This window comes from Drosophila erecta, unplaced genomic scaffold (genome assembly GCF_003286155.1).
Source record: "Drosophila erecta strain 14021-0224.00,06,07 unplaced genomic scaffold, DereRS2 tig00000126-arrow-pilon, whole genome shotgun sequence".
Classification (NCBI taxonomy): domain Eukaryota; kingdom Metazoa; phylum Arthropoda; class Insecta; order Diptera; family Drosophilidae; genus Drosophila; species Drosophila erecta.
In genome coordinates, this window is record NW_020825209.1 from 14571553 (window position 1) to 14596632 (window position 25080).

Genomic DNA, 25080 nt, shown 5'->3' on the forward strand with positions numbered 1-25080 from the left:
ATTGACCAAATGAGTTGACAATGATCGGATTGAAAGCGTCGACTCTTTGAGGCAGGCATTGAAATCAAACCGAAAACCCACGAAACCCGCCGGCAACAGAATCCATTGAATCCACTGAGTACTGGCAACCAAAGAGAGGCCCTGAAATACTTTGTGCCCAGCTAGCAGCTGCAATAATGCACATTTCTGCTGAGGTCAGTTCGACCACCTCAAATCAAATACACCAGCAGCAGCAACAGCAGCAGCAACAACAGCAGCACCAGCAGCAACAGCAGCAGCAACAGCAGCAACATCAGTTGTTGCAACAGCAGCAGCAGCAGCAACAGACAGCAACAACGACCACAACGAAGCGGCGGAATGCTGAGTCCTCTGCCAGCAACAACAATAACAACAATACCAGCACCACCAACAACAACAATACCAGCAATAACAACAACAACAACAACAACAGCACCACGAACAACAACAATAATAATAATGTTAAAACAAAGCCCGTGGACACGAGTCCCTACTTGACCCCCGAGAATCTCATCGAGCGCACCGTCGACGTCCTGCTCGCCGAGCATCCTGGCGAGCTGGTCAAGACGGGATCTCCACATGTGGTGGGTACTCATATCTCAGTAGTAGTAGTATAAATACCTCTACGTTTACTCAGGATCCCTACCAATCCCTTGCCATGTCCGCCTGTCCGTCCGTATGTCCGTCCGCCTGTCCGTCCGTATGTCCGTCCGTATGTCCATACGATCCTTCAGATCTGGGAAACTACAAGAGCCACAAATGGCAATCAACTTTATTAACTGTCTGTCTGTTTAAGTGAGATTTTATTTTCTTATCCACTTACTTGGGAAATCATGTAAGTTATGGGTATGAATGAGACCGCCGCCAGATGGCGCTTGTGTGCCTGCTTGAAAATAGTCACTTGGCTTCCTGCATTCCTTCATGTTCCGCGCCTTCATGCCCCAAAACAAAAGTGGTTAGTATCTGTGAATCTCATGAGTACTGTCTAATATTCGTAACAGGTCTGCACCACTTTGCCCACGCACTGGCGCTCAAACAAAACTCTACCGATCGCCTTCAAGGTTCTGGCACTGGGCGAGGTCATGGATGGCACCATAGTCACCATTCGAGCCGGAAACGATGAGAACTTCTGCGGCGAACTGAGAAACTGTACGGCCGTGATGAAAAATCAGGTGGCCAAGTTCAATGATCTGCGCTTCGTGGGCAGGAGCGGAAGGGGTGAGTGAATTGCTTGCAAATATATTAGAAAATGCCCCTTTAAAATGCATCGTACCTTTAGATGTTTGTTTCTTATATGTTAATGATATTATTATCCATTCACTGTTGCCATTTGACTTTGCTCAGAGTGTTCAAAAATGATTGGAGAAAGTCTGGTTGGCTGTATTCTTTCACTTTGGTCATTACCATTTGGCATATCATTCGCGCTGATGGCTCGCTTCCTGCTCCCTGCATAGTGTCACACCCAAATGAACACCCCATGTACCGGGAAATATAATCAAAAATCCGCACACACTCACACTCACTCACACAATCACTTGCCCATATAAAGGACAACACATCAAAAGCCGCTGACAAACTTTTGTTGCCAACTTCCGGGCGCTCGATCCTTGCTCCTTGCTCCTTGGTCCTTGGCCCTCGGTGCGTTTTGGCCAGGCATCAGCAAATAAGATAAGTAGTCTGTAGTTAATTTTTATATGTCTATTGGGGACGTCCAGGGGCGTCGAAGGGGAGGGGCGGTCTGGGGGCCAGACGGCAGACAGTCTTGACAGTTGTCAATTTTGCTTGAGATTTTTTCTCGCCGCCGTTATTGCTGTTCATTTCGTCAATTTATCACGAACGCAATTTAAAAATCAAATCGAGGGTGACAGACAACATACTGTGATAGAATTTTCCTTCGCCTTCATTTTTTCCTATTTTCGCTTTTGGTTTTTTCCCTCCTCGTTTTTTTTTTGTTGCTGGCAAATTAAATCAGCGTAACTGTTTATTCAAAGCCCCGGCAACTTTTACTCTCGCCCAAGTTATTTTTCTTGGGGACTTTGCTGGGCATGTCTAAGTGCGCGCTTTGCCGCGGCATTTGACAATTTGCTCATTAAGTTTGTCTGACCCCTCGAAAAAAGCGAGAAAACGCGGGTGGTGGTGGGTTAAGGTCTCCTTGGGCACCCTCATCAGCGCGGAGATTGCAGCCATCTATAGTACATCTATCCAATCCATTCATCCGCTCATCCATTTCGGCCATCCTCTTGTTTGACATTTTTAAACGTTTCAAGTGGCAAATAATTCCTTGGGATTCACTTTGGCAAATCTTTTTTAAACATTTGATTATTCCAGCGGCCTTTTCCATACTAATTATCGGCGAAAGCGTAGGAAAAAAGGGGGCAAAGGGGCGTGACAATTGCCAAAGGGCAGCATCAAATGTTTTACAAATGGATTTAAATTATTTAACCCGAAACGGGAACCCTTTCGGCTTTCTTTTTTTCCTGCCCGTTTTATTTACTTTCATTTTTTCGAACCCTTCTCGTTTTAATGCGCTACAAAGGGATTACGTGGGTGGAAGTCTCGCTTCGTATTATTTGCTTAATTTCAATTAGCAAACAAATGCAAATCCCTTGTACTACGGAAAAGTAATGCAAAGCCTGCAGTTGTAATTGTTCTCCGTACTTGTATTTGTATTCGTATTCGTATTTGTATTCGCTACAACTAATGCCACTTGCAGTTGTCAAGGCTGCAGACGCTCCAGCGCCCTTCGGAATGCAGCAAATTTATGAGGGCCTCCATGGGTTAAGGGTGAATGGGCCGCATGGGGTGGTGGCTCGCACGAGGACAGCTCTATTGATAGTCCTGTGAAAGAGCCTTTCATTATCGCAATTGCAGGGAAAGCCAGCCCTGCCGTTCGTGGGTTTTATGGAAATGTAACGCGATTTCGAAACGGAGAAACGCACGCCTAATGAACCTCATAGTTTGATCCTTAGAACTGTGTTTCATTATCCTTCACTAGGTTACACGAAGTTTTCTTAGGCGTTATGTTCCTGTCACATTTTCACAGCAATGGGTTTTTGTTAACGAATTGAGTTGCCTTTAGTTTCCGAAAGGTTTTTGCATGTATTATGAAATCGAAGTAATTTTCAATTTATTTAAAAGTTGTCTAATTTGATTTGGCATGTTTAAAACTGAATTTGGAACTGAATTTATACGGAAAATGGTCCCAAGCGCCGCTGTTTGTTGATCATCCTGTGAAGCCCAATTTTTCGGACATTTTTTCACGTGCGTGTAGCGCTCGTAATTTTAATGATTTGGACCACGCGGCGTATGCGTAATGCCGTCGGTTTGGGGCAACGCAATTAGATAAAATGGCGGCATCAGCAGCTGCAAGCGCAACTGCAGGCGTGGAGGGGCGTGGAAATGGGAAATGTGGAAATGGCAAACGGGGAAATGGAACTGCAGTTGCAGCCAAGCGGAAACTGCATAATCCACACCCACACATGTGCGCAAATGCATCGGGCTTGTTGTTGTCGACTAATGAATTACAATCACTTGGATGCCGTTTCGTCGAAAGAGATTTCTCTGCCAGGCGGGCGGGCGGCCAAGGGTTAAGGGTGAAGGGTGAAGTGTGAAGGGTTAAGGGAGCAGGGGTTTGGGGCTCGGGGGTCCGGCACATGTAATTATTGATGCCGTATGCATGTAAATGAGAGCTGCACACTGATGCGCCAGCACTTTGAAGTGCATTACCAAAGTGCAATGCAACATCTAAGCTGCAGATAATATGTTAATTAACTGCAAGTGATTATTGCATCCTTATTGCTCAGTTAAAACCATGGACTGGGCCTACGAAGCTGCGGAATTTTCGGGCGTGCAGTTAGTTGATTGTCAGTCGATTTTGTCAAATGCATTAGCTGATTGCTTTCGTGATCGTTGATAGCCATGGAAATACGTTAAGTTATGATTGTGCAACTAGCACGATACTTAAGGAGTTTTTTTTAAGTTATGACTGCAAGACCAGCCAGGTGGCTTTAACACATTAGAATTGCAATAGTAATTGAAGGACAAATTTGCAACCTGCTCCGCTTGGAGTGCATATTTCAGTGGTCCGTGCCACGTTCCCCATTGAGTTGCTGTGCTTTTGAGTTGCGAGTTCCGCTCCTCAGTTTCTTTAAAGCTTCCGGCGTCCATTAAACTTCATTAAAAATTAAGTATGCGCCCCCGTTGCCAGCCAGCAGCTGGAAAACTCGAAAGCTGGAAAACTGGCGAGCGCGATGGCAGACAAACTGGCACACAGACTTGGGCGCTCGCTCTGTAGGGGTTTTAGGGGCGTGGCACTGCCTTCTTGACTGGGGCTTGAAAAACCCTTTTCCAACTGACACGCATCAATTTACAGCAAAGCGCTCGAAAAATGCTCAAGACTTTTAATGAGATGAAGGTGAAATTTCATTATGAAGTTTGCCGCACTAGGATGAACAACCCCCCGCCACCCCCCCATTTTTGGCGGGGGTGTGGTTGCAAGTGGTAACCTCGTTAAGCTTAATTAATAGCAGCAATGTGATAAACGCCCAGGCCAACAGCCAAAATGGTCGCCATTTTGAGCCGAGGCCTCTGCGAAGAGCACTGAGCGAAAATGCCTGGCTTGTTAACATAGTTTTTTCAAGCAAAACAGCCTTTTCCCACACTTGTGTCAGCTTAAGACACTTCAAGGAAAATCGCAATTGGCTGACTTAAGATGCTTACTTTACAAGTTAGTACAAAACAAACTTATTTTGATCTATAAAAATGTGCTTTATTTCACGGATAATCTGCACATAGACAATGCTATAAATATAATTAATTCATGATTTTGTTTCTAAACTACTCTACTTCATAAGGTATAAACGGCTCAATTTATTCAAAAAATTATTCCTTAGGAATAGCTTGTTTTCAAGCATATGAATGTAACATAGTTAGGAACTACCCTGCTGATTTTTCTCCGTGCATAAACCAACACACACAAAACTTTTGCCCAGGTGTCAGCAACAGTCCCAAAAGACAACAACACAAGCAACATCGACCGGGACAAGTTCGTTTTTTAATGAGCCAACGTCAACGTTGCCAACTCGCTGCTGCCGTTGACATTTGACAGATTTCCTAGGAGCTGCCGCTTAGATACTTTCCTCGGGGGTGGGGAAGCGGCGGCTTCTACTTATTTGGGCATTAGTCGTAGACGCCCAGTCCAGTCCACCACCCACAATGCCACCCCAAGAGCCCCCAGCCAGCGCCATCCGCCCGATGACCTCGCCAGCTGAGTATCTGTAGACTCTTTCGGGCGTCGTTAGGGGAATTATGGCCGAGTGAATTTCATCCTTGGCTAGCCCTATTAACCTGGCCTCTTTAATTCCAGTTAGCGGATTCCTAAGCGAGTCCAACAGGGGTTTCAAGTCAACTTAGGCCAGCTGAAACAGTTTAAGTCTCAGAAGTAATACTTGGCACATTCCCGATTATACAAATGCATATATTGCAGTCACATTTCAAAGCAGCCTAAGCCAATTCGAACTTGCATCTAAGGGATTTACAGTGCACTTGAGTGGCAGCACTTTGAGTTAGTTTTGGTCAAAAAAAAAGACAAAAATACGTTCTCAAAATCACGTCACTTTAAGATAAAATAATTTTTATAGACCTTTATGAGCATTTGGCTTACCCATTTTTTAAAGGAAATACTCATCTGCTTTGGTGATTTAATGCACCTCACATCTTGAGAATTCCTGATTCAACAGACTTAAGAATTTTCTAGTAAATGTGATGACTGACTTTCTCTTTCCTTTTTCCTGGGGCTTAGCTTAATGTTCCTTCTATAAACTTTTTTTTGGTGGGCGAGTAAACAGTTGAGTTTTCTTTGCCGTTTGCTTGTTTGTTTGCCTGTTGGCTCATAATGTTTGTTTGAACAGTGTGTGGGTGTGTTTGCGCATGTGTGTTAGCCTCAAATTCCTTGTCGCTAAAGCATTTTGGCCAGTTTCGCTGGCGGATGAGACGGAGTTCCAGTCAAAGGCGGTGGCGAGCGAGCATTGCAAATATTTGCCGAGGGACAAGTATGCGCAATTAAAATTTGATTTAATACAAATGCACACACACACGCACAGACACAGAGGCAAATACACATACAGTCACAGTTACAGATACAGATACAGATACAGAGACACAGAGAAGGACAGGGACTTGTGTTTGTTTGCATTCGTATTTGCCTGTTTGCTGGTGGCACACAGTATCCAATTTCGGAAATTACTTGCGCATCATCGGTTGCAAATTCCTTGAGTATCGAATGGAATTTAATTGAAGTCACGAATTCCCACGAAATTCATGCAATCCGTACACACACACACAATCATACACTCCACATACAGTTTGCATAAATAAATCAGATGGCACATTAACACTTCTTCGCCCGTGGGGGTTGTTGCTGCCTTACATTCTCCTTGCGTTTGATGTTGAATTTTTAATTTTCATTAAGCAGCCGCCAGCCCTTATGACAGGTTTTTTCCGAGTCCACCCCTCCCGCGATTTTCCATGGGGTTGCTAACTTCCGGTTGGTGTTGCCGCACGCACACACGCACACACGCACACACACACTGAAGCATTTGTGTGTTTGCCCAGTGCTTAATTGATATTTGTATAATGAAATGTGTCACAGGATTTTCCTGCCCGCATCAACGGTCCTGAGAAACAGCGGAAGGAGTTCCCAAAAACCCCAACTGGCCCTCAAGATCTGTTGACACTTTCATGGTTTCTTAATTGTGAAATTCCAATTTGCTCGGGAGAGCGTCAAAAGGCTGGGGAAATATTTCATAATCCAAATGTAGCACTAACAATTCTGCAGCTATGCTACTTTTTGGTTTACCATATTCCATTAAAAGTGCCAATAAATACATTGATATCTTTTAATAAGATAACTCGCATAGCAAAGCATTCCACACTTAATCGCTTGATAAGGTTAGTCAAACAATTTATTCAATGTACTTATTTACAATTTAGAAGTCCAGCGGTCTTTCCACCTTCTCGAATTAAAATGTTCTCTAATATGAAAAAAAAAACTCGTAGTAAAGATTCCCAGACAATTTCGTGTTATCTTACCTATCTGCTACTGCCTTAATTTATGTTGGCTGCTCTTATCACAGGACATTCCAACAAATTGTGTCCCAAAACGTATTTATAAGTCACGGCTCTCGGATTTTCCAAGGCCAAGTGACCGCAATCAATAAATTCGCTTTATATACATATTATTTTGACCATTTTTGCCGTTCGTCTGCTCGCTGCGCTGGCCCCATTGTTTTGCTGGATGTTTAAAATGCGATAAATTAAATTAAATAGCCTAGTCCCTTTATTTGGCTACTTACAGATTATGTGACATTTATTGTTCACGCTTAAATCTTGAAAATTGCAATTTAGCGGCCGTCCTTGCTGTGGGAGGTGGCTGGATATTGGTGGATGTTTGGCAGTCCAGTGGGTGGGGATGGCTTATCAGCTAGCCCCAAGGACAGAATTATGTCCTTGTCGCCATCGTCTTTGTCGCGTTTATTTTCTTTCCGCCTCTGAATTTTTCCTTTTCCCCGATTTCTTTTTCGCCGGATTTTGCCGGATTTTTCTGCTGATGTTGACGATGCCGCCGCACAGTTGTCTCGAGTTTCCGTTTTAATAAACGTCGATTCCGGCTTCCTGTTTGGCAGCAATGCGTATATCTGAGGACCCCGGCGTTTCGTCAACCAACCCCCCAAAAAATGGAGGGCAGCGAAGGCCATAATTGCAGGCAGCGTCTGGGACTCTGGTTTCTCATTTTGCCGCTCGTCTACGGCTGTGTCTTCATTTATTGCCAATATAATTTCTGACTTGGCTGTAAATTTAATTTCCTTTTTCGGCATGTGAGAAAGTTGTTCCATCGCCATTTCGCGCCGGCGGCCATGTAACAAAAATCCAAAAACCCAGCCATTCAGTAATCTGGATTGAACTTGGGCGAAACAACAAAAAACGGATGTCAACACAGCGCGCAGCCAAGAAGTTGCGCGTCGAAAGGGTTACAATTTATGATTATTAAACCAAGACCGAGTGAAATCAAATCGCGTCCCACTCTCATTATTTTTAAATCCACCCTCGAGAAGAAAACGAGCCTCGGGCGAAAGTCCCCTTTCCAATGGGCAAAGCACTGTAATGCAGATACAAAGCCAAGAAACGGATTCATTACCAATGAAATACCAGCAAAATCAAACGAATGGCTATGTTAAAACCTTGAAATTTAATCATTGCTCACTGAAAGCCTTGGATGTAGACAAGACATAGGGTATTTCAGCACCATTTTCAGCACCGATTCGCAAACAGATACCATTAAAAACACATTCAAATGTTTGCTGGTTAATAACTTAATAACCCCAAGTAATCCATGGAAATTAGTTTAAAATTGAAACTTTAAGATCGGTTTTGCTCGAAGTATTTGCCAAGTTCAAAAGCTGAGTCAAAAAAGAGTAATGATAAAACTCCACAGTTTAGGAGTACAAAAAAAGCTTGAAGCGACAGTGGCAACATCAACAATCAACAAAATGTCTGAAAACAGTCTCAACTTGGCCAACTCAAAGCAAAAGGCAAGCCAGCCCTCACACAAACTTTGTATTTTCGCTATAAAATAAACATATGAATATTTATGGCTGGCATGGAGCTCAGATCTCAGTGCCTTTGGGAGTCAAAGTGGAGCTTATGCAAATAAACTGCCAAGAAAGAGAGACTTTCGACTGGACCCAACCAACTGGGCCAACTGCAATGCCAAGATATTTTTCAGAGGCTCTGGGCAAAGTTTCGAGCATGTGTGGGTGGTGAAAGAGGGCTAAGAAGGCGGTATTTCGACTCCAGCGACACTTGATCCCCTGGAAATGGTCGATGAAGCCCGGCCATTAAGCAAATTCACTGGCATTAGGCAAAGTGTTGAAATTATGATCTGTTAAGTGTCTAAATACGAGCACTCGCCTTTGGGATGGGCGTGTCCTTCAGCCGAGCTGGGTTGAGCTGTGCGTCCTGGGGGTGGATTCCTTGTTCCGCTGTATCCTGCTGTATTTAAAATGTCATTTTGTTGTCAACCTCAGACTTCTTGTCTTATGTCAAATTATAATTATGGCGCCATGCTACTAACGACATTAACGCCGCACAAGGCAAAAGGCAGCAGTGGCAGTGGCAGTGGCAGTGGCAGTGGCAGTGGCAGTGGCAGCCATTAAATTGCCTAAGCATACGAACCCTTGTCGGTGTCCTTGCTGTCCTGGATCCACCCAACCAGCAACCACCCACCAGCCACCCGTCCGACCATCCGCCCCCTTTTGGGGGCAGGTCTGCCTTCATTATCAGCATCGAAAGTTAAAATGCAGGCAAAGGCAAAGGCAAAGGCTTTGGCTTCTGCTCTGCTCTGCCGGCAAATGAAACATTTTTGTTGTGTAAGGTTAAACGTTTCAAAAACTTTGTTTTAAAATCACTTAGCGCCCGGCACACACACACACACACACACACACACTGGCGTCCACATAAATGAGTCACAGTGGAATTCAAGACATTGACTTTAGGGACATTCAAGGTAATGATTCGAAAACCACTGCATACAATCATGTATTTTTCAACTAGTCCCAGTTTTTTATTACAAACATGTACTGATAAGCCCGACCAACACACTAGTTTGCTATAAATTGCTATAAGAGAATTATAAGTAGTACTTAACCTTTGCGTCCACTGTGTCCCCACACTCACACACATGTAGCAGTTGGGTCCTGTTAAAAGGGTGCAGACTTTGTCCACAGCGCCACCGATTTTCCCAGCCCTTTTCCGCATTTTGCAACTCCTTTTCCGTCGTCGTTGTCGTCGCCTTTTGCAAAGTGGTGATAATTTCTGCTTTGTTGCGAAAATGACAACATTTTAACCCGGCACACACAGTACGCGCCACTGCCACCCACTTGGCTTGGCCTCCCGCTTCCACAAAATGTTCCACTTGCAATGGACGCGACTTGTGTCGACTTTTAATGGTTTTTCATCTTATTAGCAGGCAAAAGTTCTTTGTCGCCGTTGTTGTGCATGCCACGCCCCTGGAAAATGGCAGGAAAAGCGGTGGGTCTGGTGGAAAATGGCTAGCAGCTACAGATTTATTTGCAATTCTTGCTCATTTGGCAAAACACAAAGCGAGCCAAAGAAACAGAAAAAAAAAACACTGCGAAAAACAAAAATAGACGACGCCAAAGTCTTTTGTCTTTAGCCACTTTGCGAGCCTGCTCTGGTTACTCCTTCTTGTTGACTTGGAACCCCCTCTTCAGCACTAAGCCGACCCCCTGCGGGATTTTCCATTTCCCACCCACTTTTCCAGCTTGTTGCTCTGCTCTGCTGTTGCTGAGGGCGCATAATTAAAAAAGTTTCATTTCATTTTGTCGGGTTTCTTGGTTCGTTTCGCCTGTGTTTATGTTCATTTGTTTTCTTGCGTGGGTTTCTGGGGTTTCCCCCCCCCCCCCCCACCGCTTTCCCGCTTTTCCTCTGCTCCATTACAGCCGTTACAGCCTCAGAGGCAAGGGAAAATTCAGACGTCGTCAGTTTGTTTGCTGCCCTTTGTCTTAATGATTACCGCCTTCTTGCGTTTTTTGCATGCTTCGTTTAATTTAATATTAATCTAAGAAGTTTGTTTGTTTTTTATGTGTTCCTATTTGGTTGTAGACCAGAAAGCTGCAAATGACTTGAAATTATTCGTCGGGTGGGGGTGCATTAAATGGATTATGAGGCCATATGACCAAGCGAATTTGCATACACAACTTACACATAGTTCTTAGCAGAAATGGTAAAATCGTGGCCATAATAGTAGTGGCAATCGCTTGAAAATGTATAGCGTTCGTTTTAAATTCTGGTCTACAGGATATCTCCCCTGGAACGTGAACATTCCCCTCTGAGTTTTTCACCTTTGCTGATTAACTCAAGCACATTGGCATTTAAAATGTTTGGCAAATGAATTTTGTATTCGCGCGTCTGCGAGTTTCACTTTATGGATATTTCAAATATGCAGCGCACCGTTTTCGGGGTGGGTTCTTTTGTCCGGCTGTGCAGGGTTAAGGGTCGCTGGTTTAGGGCACGGGATATGGGTTCAGGGATTTCCTATATGGTATAAGGAGCATGGAGCATGGAGCATGGAGCATGGAGTATGGAATATGGAATATGGAATATGGAGCAGACAACGCCACAATAGTTGGCATGTCAAAGTCGCCGCGTGCTACTTAATATTGCATTGGCCGCGAAGGAAGTGCATATAGGTAGTTGCGTTCCCCCATTATGCCCTTAACACCCATTACCCCTTAACCCCCATGAACCCCATGACTAGCAGCATCCTGCAGTTCATCCATTTATGCGCTGAAAATCTGCACGTCTGCATGTTGGTGTGTGGGTTTTTATGAAGCTTTCACAACTCCGTCGGGGGTTAATTTTCGCGAAAAACGTTACCGCTGCCGTTTCCATTTTTCCATTCCTATTCGAAATTCCGCACTTTAATTTCCATGTGCAGTTCGGGGCCAATCTCCCACTAGAACCCCTGCCACTTTGGCCATGGCAACCCAAAGGGTCGTGGCAAATCTATAAATTCGCAGCATAATTTGCAGCTGCGGCGGGAGTGCCAAAAAGACTGGGTGGCAAGTGGGTTGGAGATGGTGGTTTTGGGTGGCTTGGGTGATGTGTAATTTTGCCCCTGATTGCCTTGCAATGGTCGCCAGAAATGAACATTTAATAATTTGCCTGGGCTGGCAGCTTGAAGTAGTTTATTATACTTAACCATTCACAAAATCGTGTTAAAAGTGAAATTAAAATGCAGCCTTAAACAGTAAATTAATTGGATTCAATAAGGGTTTTAAAGCAGCTTTTAAATTTAAACTTTTCCATCACGTTTACTAGCCAAGCGCAGTTGTTTTTAATCGTTTTAATTTGTACAGCAAATTATACGATGTATTACCAGCTACCAGATCCTATTGCATTTGTTGTAACATTTGAAATTCATATTTTCGCAGGCAAGAGCTTCACACTGACGATTGTCATCTCAACGAACCCCATCCAGATAGCCACCTACACCAAGGCCATCAAGGTGACCGTGGACGGGCCAAGGGAGCCCAGATCGAAGGTGCGACACCAGGGATTCCATCCGTTTGCCTTTGGGCCACAACGTTTCGGACCGGATCCACTTATGGCCGGATTGCCCTTCAAGTTGCCAGGTAAGCGGAACAGGTGGAGGATTCCGGGGGAATCGGATTCGGAAGGCTTAAGCGATAACATCGCCGCCACACTGGGAGAAATTCAGCCAATGCAAATGCTTAGCACAATACATCAGGAACTGAAACCAAACTAAAATAATCTTGGTTGCATTAAAATAAAGGAAATAGTTTATCCATTATAAATAGAAGGGGTAACTATCCCTATTAAATGTAAATGCAAACACTAAACTGTGAATTTAAGTTCAGATAGCTTTAATGTGCCTCTAAAATCCGGTTTTTCTCGGTGCAGTGAGTTGATGGGAGCTAAACTGGAAGCTAAGCGGCTTTTGGGAAATGGCCTCAAGGGCTTGTCGCTCGTTAGACACCGAACCACACGTATCAATGTCAAATGGGCAGTCGGGGGGTTAATGCCAGAGGGGTGGAGGGTTAAAGCCAGGTGAGCTTATTGCCTGCCTATTTTGGCCGCGGGCCACACGCGAAATTAGCTGTAAATAAATATACCTTTTATGCAGGGGTTAAACGAACCGAAGCCAAAGTTCCGATGCCCGCGGCTTTGGGCCAACAAAAAAGCTGCAAAATCGCACTGGGATTGGCTAATGGGTTAATAAGAGATCTCTGCCTATAACCCGATAGGTCGCGGAAATACCCCTCATTATGATAAGAACCCGTTCCGAGGTTTCCATTTACATTTCCCACGATGGCCGCGAGCTTCTTTTTGGGGCTCATCGCAAATTGAGTCGGGCTTAGTCCTTAATGAGCTGACTTGCGCTTTTATGGATTGTGGGGTTAAGGGTTATGCCTGAAAGGGTCGCGAAGTGGGGTCTTTTGGGCACTGTATGCCGCCAAGAAGGGCAGGCTTGATTAACAGCTTTTTTATGTTCTCGTTGACTTGGTTATCCATCTTAAGTGGTGGCTGAATGTTATATTGTCACCAAAACAACCAATAAATCCCATACATTTATACACTAAAATAATCCTAGATTTTCATAAAACATAAGATATTCTATATTAACTTTAAATAGGAGACGCATTTTATAGGCCCAATCCCATTTCATCTAGTAATTTGGGCTTGAATAGAATTTTTGTGCTTAATAAGTTTTTAATGAGGTGTGCCATTCTGCCTTTCCTTTCTGATTTAGTTTTAAGGTTTGAAAAAAGAAAAAACCTTCTGAAAATAGGCCATAATTTCAATAAATACATAATGAACTCCGCCTTGGTTGGGAGTTTCTGTGACTGTAAGGCCATCTTTTCTATAAAATTCTTGGCAAAAACCCCGCTTCATTAACACCTCGAACCATTAGCATAAATATGATGACAAATGAGACTGGGAAAGGACGCAGGACGAAGGACGATGGGTCGCTGTCAATGCCACCCTGCTTTCAACTGAATGTGTGCCCTATTTATGAAAACAGAGCGAGACACAATGGAGGCGACAATTATACAACAAAACAACAGCTTGAAAAATCCATTAAAATGATTTTAATCCTTTAACGAGTCACGAAAAGCGACTTGGAAATGCGCATCGCGGGGGTTAAACACAAGAACCCAGAAGCCCGAAAATCCAATGCCAAAGCCAAACCCAACCCTTAAGCCTTAAATTATTTTAAAGAGCCCCGCGCGACTGTTGCAACAATAAACACGCGATACAACCAGGCTGCGAACAAGGATAACGATGGCAAGGACGATTGTCCTGGGCGGTGGTGAGGGGAGGGGGTGAGAGTTTCGTGCCCGGGAAATAAAAAACGCAAGGAACAGTCGTCGCTTGGTGAACAAATCGGTTTTGATACGCTTTGATTTTATTAAAATTTAACAATTTCGCTATGAAATTTATGAGGCCTTCGGGTGTTCCAGCTCCCTTCGATTCCATTCAATACGATTCGCTTCGGGCAAAAGGCTTACGGACCACTTGTTTTCGGCACTGTATCACTTTTGAGCCAGCAATCAGCCAGAAATTGTGTGCCCTCAATGGCCAACATGCCTTGACTTTCTCGAAGACTCCCTTTTTAAATTGGGCTTATGCAATGGGAAGTTGGAATATTCACATTCATACTTTTGCTATCCTAGTTACATAGAAACAATAAACATAAAATTGTATAAAGTCAATCAATGATCATTTCAAATATCATTTTCAAAAACATATTTTTCAGAACTCCACAATTTTAGCAGTTTCCTTAAGCACTTTAATACGCAACTAAGTTTCAACGGCATTTTAAGCAAATTTGAAGATCTCCTTGAGCTCGAGACCAAGTTCGCATGTTCTTGTCCAAAACCCTTGGCTGAACTGTTACCCATGTCCTGGCGAATCACTTAGAGAAATAGCTTGTGACCCCGGGGGAAATTGGCGGGGAATTTCTCGTACACCCGACACCCCGACACCCCGACAAAGTGACACAGCAGCTGAAAAAGTCTCAAAATTACATTAAAAACTAAAAGGACTTTGTGCCGACACATGAGTGTGCTGGTGTGCGTGTGTTGGTGAGTAGTTTTTTGGCATGCGGAAAACGTAGTTGACTCCTTTAACGGGATCTCGGCTGCGTGTCAGGGAAAGTTTGCCAAATGATTAAAAGGACTCGGCAAATATGTGCGAGAGTAGTTGAGTACTATGGTATGAAGTATATATAGTAGTGGAGCGTCCTTTTCGCCCGGAGACGATGTAACGAAATAAATATAAAATGGCGTTGTAAGCAGGGGCACATTAGTGACAAGTTTCTGCAGGATGCCCGGTCCACTGAAAGAAATTATCGCCGCAACTGGAGACCAAGGCTAAGTAACTATCACGTAACGAAAAACGAGCGCCCGTAGTCGAAGTGCAGCAGAATTCTATCGATTTGTTAAACAAATTGCACATATTGTATTATTTATTCAAGAAGATCTGTTTTCTTGCCGTGCAATTTTCCTAAATTTCCCTACTTTCCAGCACTGCCACACATCCTTTGCAAGGTGCCACCTCCCTCTCTCCAACTGCGTGTGTGTGGAAAAGTGGAAAATTTGTAGCTTCCGCAGCGGATATCCTGTTTCACACACGCCTTGCTCCCCCCTCCCCCTGCCCGTGGCCTTCGCTCCTTTGATGAGCAGGCCGTGTAACTAAAAAAGTTTCGCGTTGCGTTTTTAGTGAAAATTATATTAAAATTTTGCGCTTGATGTAATTTATGTCATAAAAAGCAGAAACAAGGGCGAAATACAAAAAAAGAGGAGAAACGGGAAAGGCGGCGATGCGCTAATGTTGTAAATGAATTTTCTGTTCCAGCTAATTTCCACGGAGTGTTGCAAGACAATGCTCGGGATACGAGCATATTTTCCCTATTTAAGATTATTTATTTAAAACCCCTTTTTTGGCTAGTCCGCCGTCAAAGGCGAAAGGCAAAGATCAAAGTGCGCTGACTCCACCCTTAAATGCAAATACACATATACACATGCACACGCATTTTAGCACACACACACACACACGGTTATCCTGCTTATCCTGGATGAGGGCTTACGCTTTTTGTGTTGAGGTTTTGGTCCAGCAAGTGAATGCCAATCGACAGAAGATCAAATCAATGAGCTCTCATTAACTGAGTGGCTTTGAAGTCTCAGCACTTGAAGAGCTGCTAATTGTCCAAGCTTGCATACCTAAAAACTTGCATTTGGTTATTCGTTAGTATCCCATGTTCATTAAGTTTTGCCATCAAATAAGAGCAGCGAAGAAACTCAAAACTAATAACGCACAGTGAAAACTGTAACTGCTTAACCCCCTACTGGCCCCGCCGCAAACTTAGACTTCGGCAACATGGGCTTTCATGTTCTTGCCCCTTCAGCGCACCCAATCCTTTTGCACGGGGGTGGCTGCGGCCCTTAAAGGGTTAAACGGCGTTGCCTTTAAACAAGTTAATAAACTCGGGGCATCACCCCTGCCAGAAAATAAATAAAAATGCCAAAAGGCTGGGAAAGAGCCAAAGAATGAGATGATTTAGTACGTATAATCAAACATGCAGACAGACGCACAAAATTTGCACAGTCACCGGCGGTTGGGGGTTATACGGCGAGGCCTACAGCTCAATTTGCCAGACAAGAGCTAAACACATACACACACACACACACACACATACACAGACGCAGGGCGGCATTTTAAAGTCATTGTCCTTGTGGGAGGCCAAGGGACTCCCTCCGCGCCGCTCCCCCAAGGACATATTACAGCATTGATTCAATTTCATGTCAATTTACGTGTCAATGCGACACTAATACGCCGAGGGTCGTGGCCTGTGCCAAAAAAAAGCCAAAAAAATAAAAAGGGGAGGCTGCAAAATGGCAACATTTCAACGGGGGTTCAACAAGGTGTGCGTTTAAAATTATTTATAACATTCGCCAAAATATGTTTGCCGAAATGCCGGGGAGGACATTTTTCCTGCGCCTCCCTGAGAAGTATGCTACCATTTTTTTTGGCAATCACTTGCGGCCTGTTTGCGCCTTGGCCTTGAGCTGTGTGTGTGTGTGCACTGGGAAAAACGCTTGCCAACGCTTATAATGTGCGATATTTAGTGTTTTACTTCATTGTTGCAAGTTTTATGCATAGTTTTATATACCATATTTTTTATATTTTATATAGTTTATGCGTAGGTGGCACAATTACAAGCGGTATATAATTTAAAGATTGTATTATAATAGTGGGCCTAAGTCTTATCAATAAAATACCTTGTTATCTCTGCGTGTGCGTGTGGTGGCCTGTGTGTGTGCGCTTGACATGCCGGGCAGCACACCCACACCACTTTGCACATGTCTCACTTATTGAACGCATGTGTTGACAACACTTGTGTAACGGTGAATTTGTGCGTGTGCTGCGTGTGTGTGTGGGTGGGCGAGTGGAGTGATGTGGATTCCGTTACCAGGGATCCCTGCCAGGAGCTTACAAAATAGCAACAAATTTGCCAAAACAATTTGCAAATCTACAACAAATACATGTAAATACTGATATAACAGACACTCTGGCACCAAAGGGGCGGTCGCTGTGTGCGGGTGTGGGGGTGTGGGGGTGTGGCGACCTTTCACCTGTGGCAAATGCCGCCGATAAGTGATTGGCAACAGCTGCCTGCCTGGCTGGGAGCTCTTTATTAACTTGCTCCCTTCTTTTTTTTTGCCGGCCAAGCCGAAGAAAATTGTGCGATTTGTATTTCTCTGCCAGGGTTGCTAGGTAGTCGATAAAACACAAAATTGGCGGTCGGGGATTAAAAACATATTGCCAAATTGTTAACTTATCGAGTGACGAAGCTCATGTATGCCTGTATTTCAAGCATGTTATATGCTCTTTGATTATTATAATTTACGAATGTGTGTTTTGAAATGTTAGGTATTGCGATACTCAATGAATTGTTACTACCTATAAATAAGTATAATATTTTTGTATTATCACAGATGCCTACTTTAAAGCCTATTTTAATTTTAAATTAATAACTAACTGTTGATGCTAACGTCTTTTTTTGATTATGGCTTTCAAAATACATTTAACATTTTATTATGCAATACAGTAGTTAATTTGATTTAAAATAGCTAAACCAAATTTTATTATTCATGACGTTCTTTCTCTTCTTATCAATGAAGTATTTAGAAATGAATACAACATTAAAACGGTTGTATTAACTTTAGTATGAATTAACATTAACTTTCAATGAATTCTACTGCTGTGCAAGATGGTTTTATTAATTATTTTGATTTGATATTTCCAAACGAAATTAGGGAGAACCATTAATTTTTAATTCATATTCCAAATTTATAGTAAATGATGTCGAAGTTTTATTTTATACCTGCGTATATTGAAAAACAATGTTGTAAAATCGAATTCGATAAGAAATCAATTTTATTTTTCTGCCATTCATTTACGCATAGTTGTCAATGAAAAACGGAAAATAGAAAATATCACCAGTAAGTAACGAATGCCAGCGGCAAAAGCACAGAAGCTGCCGCGATGTCCGCGCTGAACGGAAAACAGCAACAGAATTTCCATTCTTTCTTTATTTTCCGACTGCTGTCGGCGTCGCTTTCCCGCTGCATATGTATTGGTGCGCTGAAGCTGGTGCGCAGACGTCGAGTTCTGTGCTCTCGGAAATTCGAGTGAAACTCGAACGGAGTGGAGTGAAAATGCGGGCCATGTACTTGGGCGATTTCCCCTGATTCGTCGGCGAGGCTCAAAGTGGAAAACAGTAGCGCCACCCCCTTGCCCGCCCACCCACGGCAATCCGCCCCGCCACCCCCTTATTTTGTGGTGAGTTAGGAAACCGGCTGGCTTTTCCTTTCTTTTTTTCGCCCACTCCTGTTTTTCCAAGGCAACGTCTTGTGGTGGGAAATTGTTGCGCGCCGCTGAGCTTTTTTTCCTTTGCCCTTGTTGTTTTTGTTTCTGTTTTTGTTTTTGCTTTGCCTTGCTTTTGCTTTTCCGTTTTCTTTTCCAGCGCGCCAGCAGCAGCAGCATTTTCTTGGCCGCTCTTTGGGCGCACTGTTGCCTTTCGCTTTGATTGTGGGCGGCTGGGCGGCTGGGCGGCTTTTCCGGGAGTGGGCGGATTTTGCAGCCTTGGCGGCGAAATCGCATTTGCCGTCGGTGGCATAGAAATTTCAGCGCGTTTGCCGACGGCAAGTCGATGGGAGCGGGAAATCTATTAGCGAATGTACTTAAGATGTATTCATTTATGATATTTGATTGCCGTGTAATTGAAAAATTCTTTAACACACTATAAACTCGTTGGTTACATTGTAAATCTAATAATAGCTATCCTTGAATTTAAATTTAAGGTCATGGAGTGTTTTGGATTTTTCAAAAAGTAATTATGGTTTTAATCGGATTGTGTGTGAAACGATATTTTATTTATTTATTTATTAATCTTTCTAATTGATGTTTTTTACCCCAAATGTCCCTAAAAATATGCGCATTCTTTGTTAGTTTGTTAAATGAAGCTGTTAATGAGGTCGCATGAGTATTGTCAGTTTTACAATATGCCTTTGTTAATGAATTACATAGAAACTCCCTATTCTTTATAATCAATTAAATTTATTATGCATTTTCTTATATTTACATATGTTTGAACCCATTTAAATACAACGAATGTAAGCAGTTGAAACTTGTAATATTTCAGCTTTTGACATTTTATTTTGCAAACGGACTAAATAAATGCATATCAACATTTAAATTCGATTTTTCTAACATCTGGAAAATAAGTAGGGAGTCTTGAAGAAGTAGGAAAGCGAAAGTGTTTCAAAATATATATGTATAATTCTTTGTCTGAAACGCATTAAAATATTGCAGATACGATCAGTAGAAATTTAATAAATGCTCGAACCGAAAATATCTATTGAAATTAACCATTTCTGCTGATTTAGGGGGTTTCTTGGCCCACCATCGAGTATCCAAGTATCGCTCCAAGTATCCACGGCGGCAACAAGCATACGCCCTGTGTGCCCGTCGCATACTTGGACCGCCCACTCAGGCGCCCCGTTCCTTGCCCCTTGCCCCATGGCAACCAACCAGAATATCCCCACATTGCGGTACCCAAAAATGGCAAAAAACAAGAAGAAAGTCCGGAATGAAAGAAAGCGGAGCGGAGGAAAAAGAAAGCCGAAGCGTAGGATGTAGGACTCATGAAAGCTTTTTGCGGCGCACCAATGGCACCGCGTTATGCTCTTACACACACTACGAGGGACACACACACACACAGATAGACCCACTCATGCACAGGGGGAGGGTCCTGGGAGAGTCCTTGGAAGAGAGAGGAGCGTGGAGAGTGGGAGGCGGCTTTGAGAGTGTCCCAAATGGGAATACACTCACACAGGCTAGCCATCGACGAATACCGTTACGTGAGGCCAAAATGCCAAAAGGCCAAAAGGAAAGAAAATGCCCAAAAAAAAAAGAAAAAGAAGCAAAGGCAAAACTAAACAGGGCGAAGGGCAAGGCGGTGGGAAAGCGGTGGGAAAGCCGAGGAATGGCAAACCCAAAACTGACACCAAAAGCGGCTAACCCTTTATCGCACATAGGGTTTCCTTACAGGACCGCATATTTAGGTTGCAGTTATGGGGTCTCCCTCTTTCTCTTTCTCTCTCTGTCCCCTTCTCTCTCTCTCTCTCCTTCTCTCTTTCTCTCGCCGTCTCTTTCCCATAGTCCACCTATCTCCCTCCCACTTGGATAGCTGTGTGTGCGCTTTGGACACAGACAGTGGCATACATATGTACATAGTTTTGGGTTACCCAAAATCGACGTGATGTTATATTATATGGAAAACACAATTTGCTCAACGGTCTGCCATCGCCATAGCCACTGCCGCCGTCGCCGTCGCAGTCGCAGTCGCAGTCTCTGCCGCAGTCGCAGTCGCCGTCAGCGTCGACGCCAACTTTAAGTAGCACTCGAAATCGTGGGCGGTAACGATTTCTAAATGTGCAGAAGGACCTAGAGAAACTGGCTGGAAAATGGAGGCGTGGGGAAGAAGGGGCTCGTACTAAAAGGGACTTAAGAATGGTCAGGGCTGGCTCTAAATGAGGGGCCACTCTAGGGTTAAGTGGGGGAACCCCCGATAACGATCCTCGTGATTCTGCGGACTGTTACTATTGCCATTTTGCGTGTGCTACTGCAAAATGGGGTCCCAGCTGGAGAAGCAGTGGAATATGTAACCTAAAGGATATCATAGAAAACAGGGAAACAATTAGTGATAGGAAAAAAGCCTGTTAATCTTAAACAATGAAGCTTTTCGCACATAATGTCTTTATTATTTAATTAATATAAATGTAGATCCGCTCTTCAAGTGTGTTCATTTAAGCTTAAGCAATAATTACACTAATAATTGTGTGAATTTTGAACATTACGTTTGCAAGTGGATCAAAACCATAGAAATTTCTGTAATGATCAGTGTGCGATTACGAGTGAGACGTATTTCAAGTACTTACATTGAATAAATTTATTAATGTCCTTAAGGCATGTTTTCTTGCGCATTTACCATATTTTTCAGTGTGCACATTCAGCACCCACTGGCATTTGTTAATGAAAACGTCTTGAAAGTCCTTTTCAGTGCGAAAGTTTGAAAGGTCCTTTGTCAGACTAAAAGTCCTCAAACGAAAGTTGCCATCTCAATGACATCCATTGCTATTCGGGGTATTGCTATGTATGTACAACATCTATAGGTGCACACCAGCGATTGTTTTTTGCCCGCCTTTGTTTTGACTGAGCGAGCTGCAAAAGTTTCCATCAAAAAGACGCCAGACATGGCGAAATGTCGAGATGATGACAACTTCCACTTGTCTTAGTTTGACCCAGTTTGCCCGCATTGTACCGATATCAATGACTATATATATATGTGTACATAGGGAGCTATGGCTGCAGATATAGATATAGCATGGCTATAGGTATTGGTGCAGGATGCGTGCGGATGTGTGCTGTGTAGGCGGGTGGGAGAGGGGAAATGTCATGCAGCCATGCCAATCAAGTAATGCAGCAGCCTGAATTTGCAAGACGCTTTTCTTCGAGACGTTGGCTGTGGGCGGAAAATCGGGGCAGCGGAGAATGGGTGGCAAGGCGGAGTGGGTGGTCGGAGGACTGGTGCTGCAGTGGTTCGTTTGGTTGGTTCGTTGGTGTCACATTTTCGGTGAAATTTTGGTTTGCAAACTTTGGCAAAACTTGGCCAAGTATTTGGCCTCAAGTGTGTTAAAACGAGACGGAGACAAGCCAGCCAGTACGCCGGCGAGAGAGACGGCTAGCTGGGTGCGCGACAGAGAGAGGGAGAGTGTCGGGCATGTGAGTGTATTGTGGTCGGTCTGCCGCCGGAGAATTCTCCGCTCTACTCTACTCTTCTCGGCACTTTCTCTGTCTCTCTCTCTTTGACTAAGCTGCGTCTTGGCGTTTTCTTAAGCTTCGGCTCCTTGCCATCATCTGCAGTGAGAAAAAATGTTGCAAAATGTGGAGTAAGAAACGTAAGTCGTACAGCCAAACAGTTTAGGTAGAAGTAATCTCATATCGCGGATTGGTAGTTTTTAAATGTTCGAAGATATTCGAGAATACTAATTTAATTTTGTTTATATTTTAAAGTGCTGGACTAGTTACCATAAATAAATCAAATAATATTGTAAAGCTTTTCAAAGACTTTAAGCGAAATTTCAGAAATTACTGAATACGTGATATTTTTGCAGTGCTCTTTCCTGGTCCTTTTGGCCCGTTTTTGCCCCTTTTTGGCCGTCGGCAATGCCTTCAGCCATTTCAGCCATCTTATTCAGCCTCTCGGGCTGCTCCGACTGCATCTTCCGTTGCGTCGCTTCCCGAACGGCGGGGGGCATCCTGCAGGATGCCCACAACTGTGGGCTGCCACTTGATGGCGGCCACATGGACATGGCCAAGGAGCGGCCGACAGAGACGAAGCGAATGCGAGAGCGGGACGCCGCTGGCTGGGGGATAATTTTAATGAATTTATTTAGAAGCCTGTCTTGGGGCAGGTGGCCTCTCCATATTCGTACATAAGCAGCAATGGCCGCCACTGGAAAATGGGGGGAGTAACCGGGGTGGGGGGTGGTGGTGGCCTCCCCTAAAAGGGAGTCCCTCACCAATGTTGTTTTGCTGCAACCGAAATGTGCGGCAGCATTTTTGGTCTTGCACAGTGGGCTATATGTGGTCGAGACGAGGCTTTTGGCTTTCTGCCCCTCACCTTGGCCTTCGTGTTTCATGCTCTTGGCTCATTTTTTGTGTGCGGGCTGCTGGATTTCGGTTCTTGGTCTTGGCACTGCGTTTGGCGCCCTCGCAGATTTGGCCGGAACTAACAGTTTTTCGGCCCTTATGAACTGGCCTTCTCACTAACTGGCTTAATGTGAAAGGGAGTTGGTTTTTATTTTGTTGGCAAAACATAAGGGATCGCGCTTCGGGAATGCCTCGAATATCACATACCCGTTACTCCGTTGACAGGAGAGCCACATTTAATGTGATAACACTGACTTTATTCCTTGAAATTCAATTCATTCAAATTGATTCGCCTAAGAGCGCCCTCTAACTTACATTTCTTGCATGAAATGTAGTATACCCTTGAACACGAAGAGCCTTGGGTATATTAACAATAATAATGGATATAATAAGCACCATTGCAAATTGGAAGACTATATCATATCATCACTCCTTAGCAAATTGCTAATTTAAAGGTAAAAAGTAACTCAAGGCAGTTAGTTTTTGATGCACCAACAAGTTTCTTTTTATAAATGTCATTTGTCTATTGTCCTTGCAGGATTCGCACACCATCTGGTGGGGATGCACAGCCACCTGCATGCTCCCGACTGGCGCGCCCACATGGCCTTGGGCGGCCGCCCAGCCGCCTTTACCACCGCCCCCTTTTTCGGCCACCATGCGGCCGCTTTTCCCACCGCCGGTGGCCTGCGCGGATTGAGTGGTTAGTTGACAAGGGGGATGCACGCAGCCAAATGGCATACACGACCTATATAAATATCCTTTTTCTGCAGGGGACAGCCAGCAGCATCAGCAGCAGCAGCAGCAGCAGCAGTTGGCCACCGTGGGGGCGGCACACAGCACCACCAGTCCGGAGGGATCGCCGACCACCACCACCACGAGCGGCACGCAGCTGAGCGCCTTTGTGCAGCCGCCGATGACGTCATCGCCGCCGCCGGTCACCAGCTTGCAGCACGACAATAACAATAACAACAACGGCAACAACAACATCAGCAGTCACATTGATGCGGGCTTCGAAAGCGACAGCATTTCGGTAACAGGATCGCCGCGCAAGAGCCTGGGCTCACCTTTGACCCACGACGAGGAGGAGGCGGAGGCGGAGGCAGAAGCGGAGGCGGAGGCGGAAGCTGAGGAAGCGGAGGTGGGCGGCTTGAGTCTGAATGGTGGCGGCATACAGGGTCCGCTGCACAGCGAGAGTTCACCCGGCTCGGGTGGCGCCTTCACCGCCCTCATTCAGCGCAGCGGCAAGAATCCCACAGAATTATTCGGCGGCTTTGCCGGTGCGGGTGGAAACCACTTTGCGCCCAGCGGTCATAGCTTTAATCCCGCTCTGGCCGCCCAACTTTTCCTGCAAAGTCCGCTCTTACCGCAATCCAGCCAGTGGCTATATACCCAGCTGTATGGCAGCTACAGTGATCTACCCTGGCTGAGGAACGCGGCGGCTGCGGCTGCGGCGAACATAAATCCCGGCCAGGAGAACCACGGCGCACCGCCACTGGGCAGCAATCCCGATCACGATGGCGTCAATCTGATCAAGCGTTGTGTCACATTGATCACCCACAATCCGCCGGACGCGGAGAATGCCAATCCAAACGCCTCGCCGCCGGTCAGCTCCACCAGGCGATCCCCCTCCCCTGTGGAAACCATCGACTTGGACGACGTGAGCACCACCTCCCGCTCGGCCAGCGGCTCAAGTGGCCATGGCGGCGGCGTGGGCGGCGCAGTGGGACCCATCAGGACGCGCACACCCAAACCGTCGGCGGATGTCTGGCGTCCCTACTAGCGGCTGGCGGCCGCCTTGCTCGGCACATGTCTGGCGGCCCAAGGTCAGGGGGGCGGCGGCGGAGGTCCCGATGAGCAGGAGGCGGGGCGGGCCACCTAGCTGGTCCACAGCGAGTGGAAATGGGTGGAAGAGGGCGGGTGGGGGAGGGGGGCGGCAGCCGCGAGCTTGTGGTGTTGTGAATAGTCGCCATATCGCAGCTGGCGGGGATTGCTACTTGAATTTGTTGAACCATGGAGCCAACCCAACCAGAGTATTCATTTACAAAGTCTTAGCGAATCTCGCAAATGAAATAATATAAATGTTTAGCCAGGAACAGGAATTTCATGTAATATTTGTTTGCTTGAATGTTTGACATGATGTCCAATTAGCACAGATTTATGATCGCCCATCAACAATAGAAA

The 25080-nt window shown here is 44.8% G+C and overlaps 1 protein-coding gene across 1 annotated transcript; it reads left to right on the forward strand.

Annotated features, from left to right (window-relative positions):
- Positions 1–25080, forward strand: LOC6549784. The gene is made up of 5 exons (XM_001978586.3): positions 1–602; positions 1020–1236; positions 12030–12230; positions 23438–23599; positions 23670–25080. The coding sequence occupies exons 1-5, from the start codon at positions 177–179 to the stop codon at positions 24677–24679; spliced, it is 2016 nt and encodes a 671-aa protein (XP_001978622.1). The 5' UTR covers positions 1–176; the 3' UTR covers positions 24680–25080.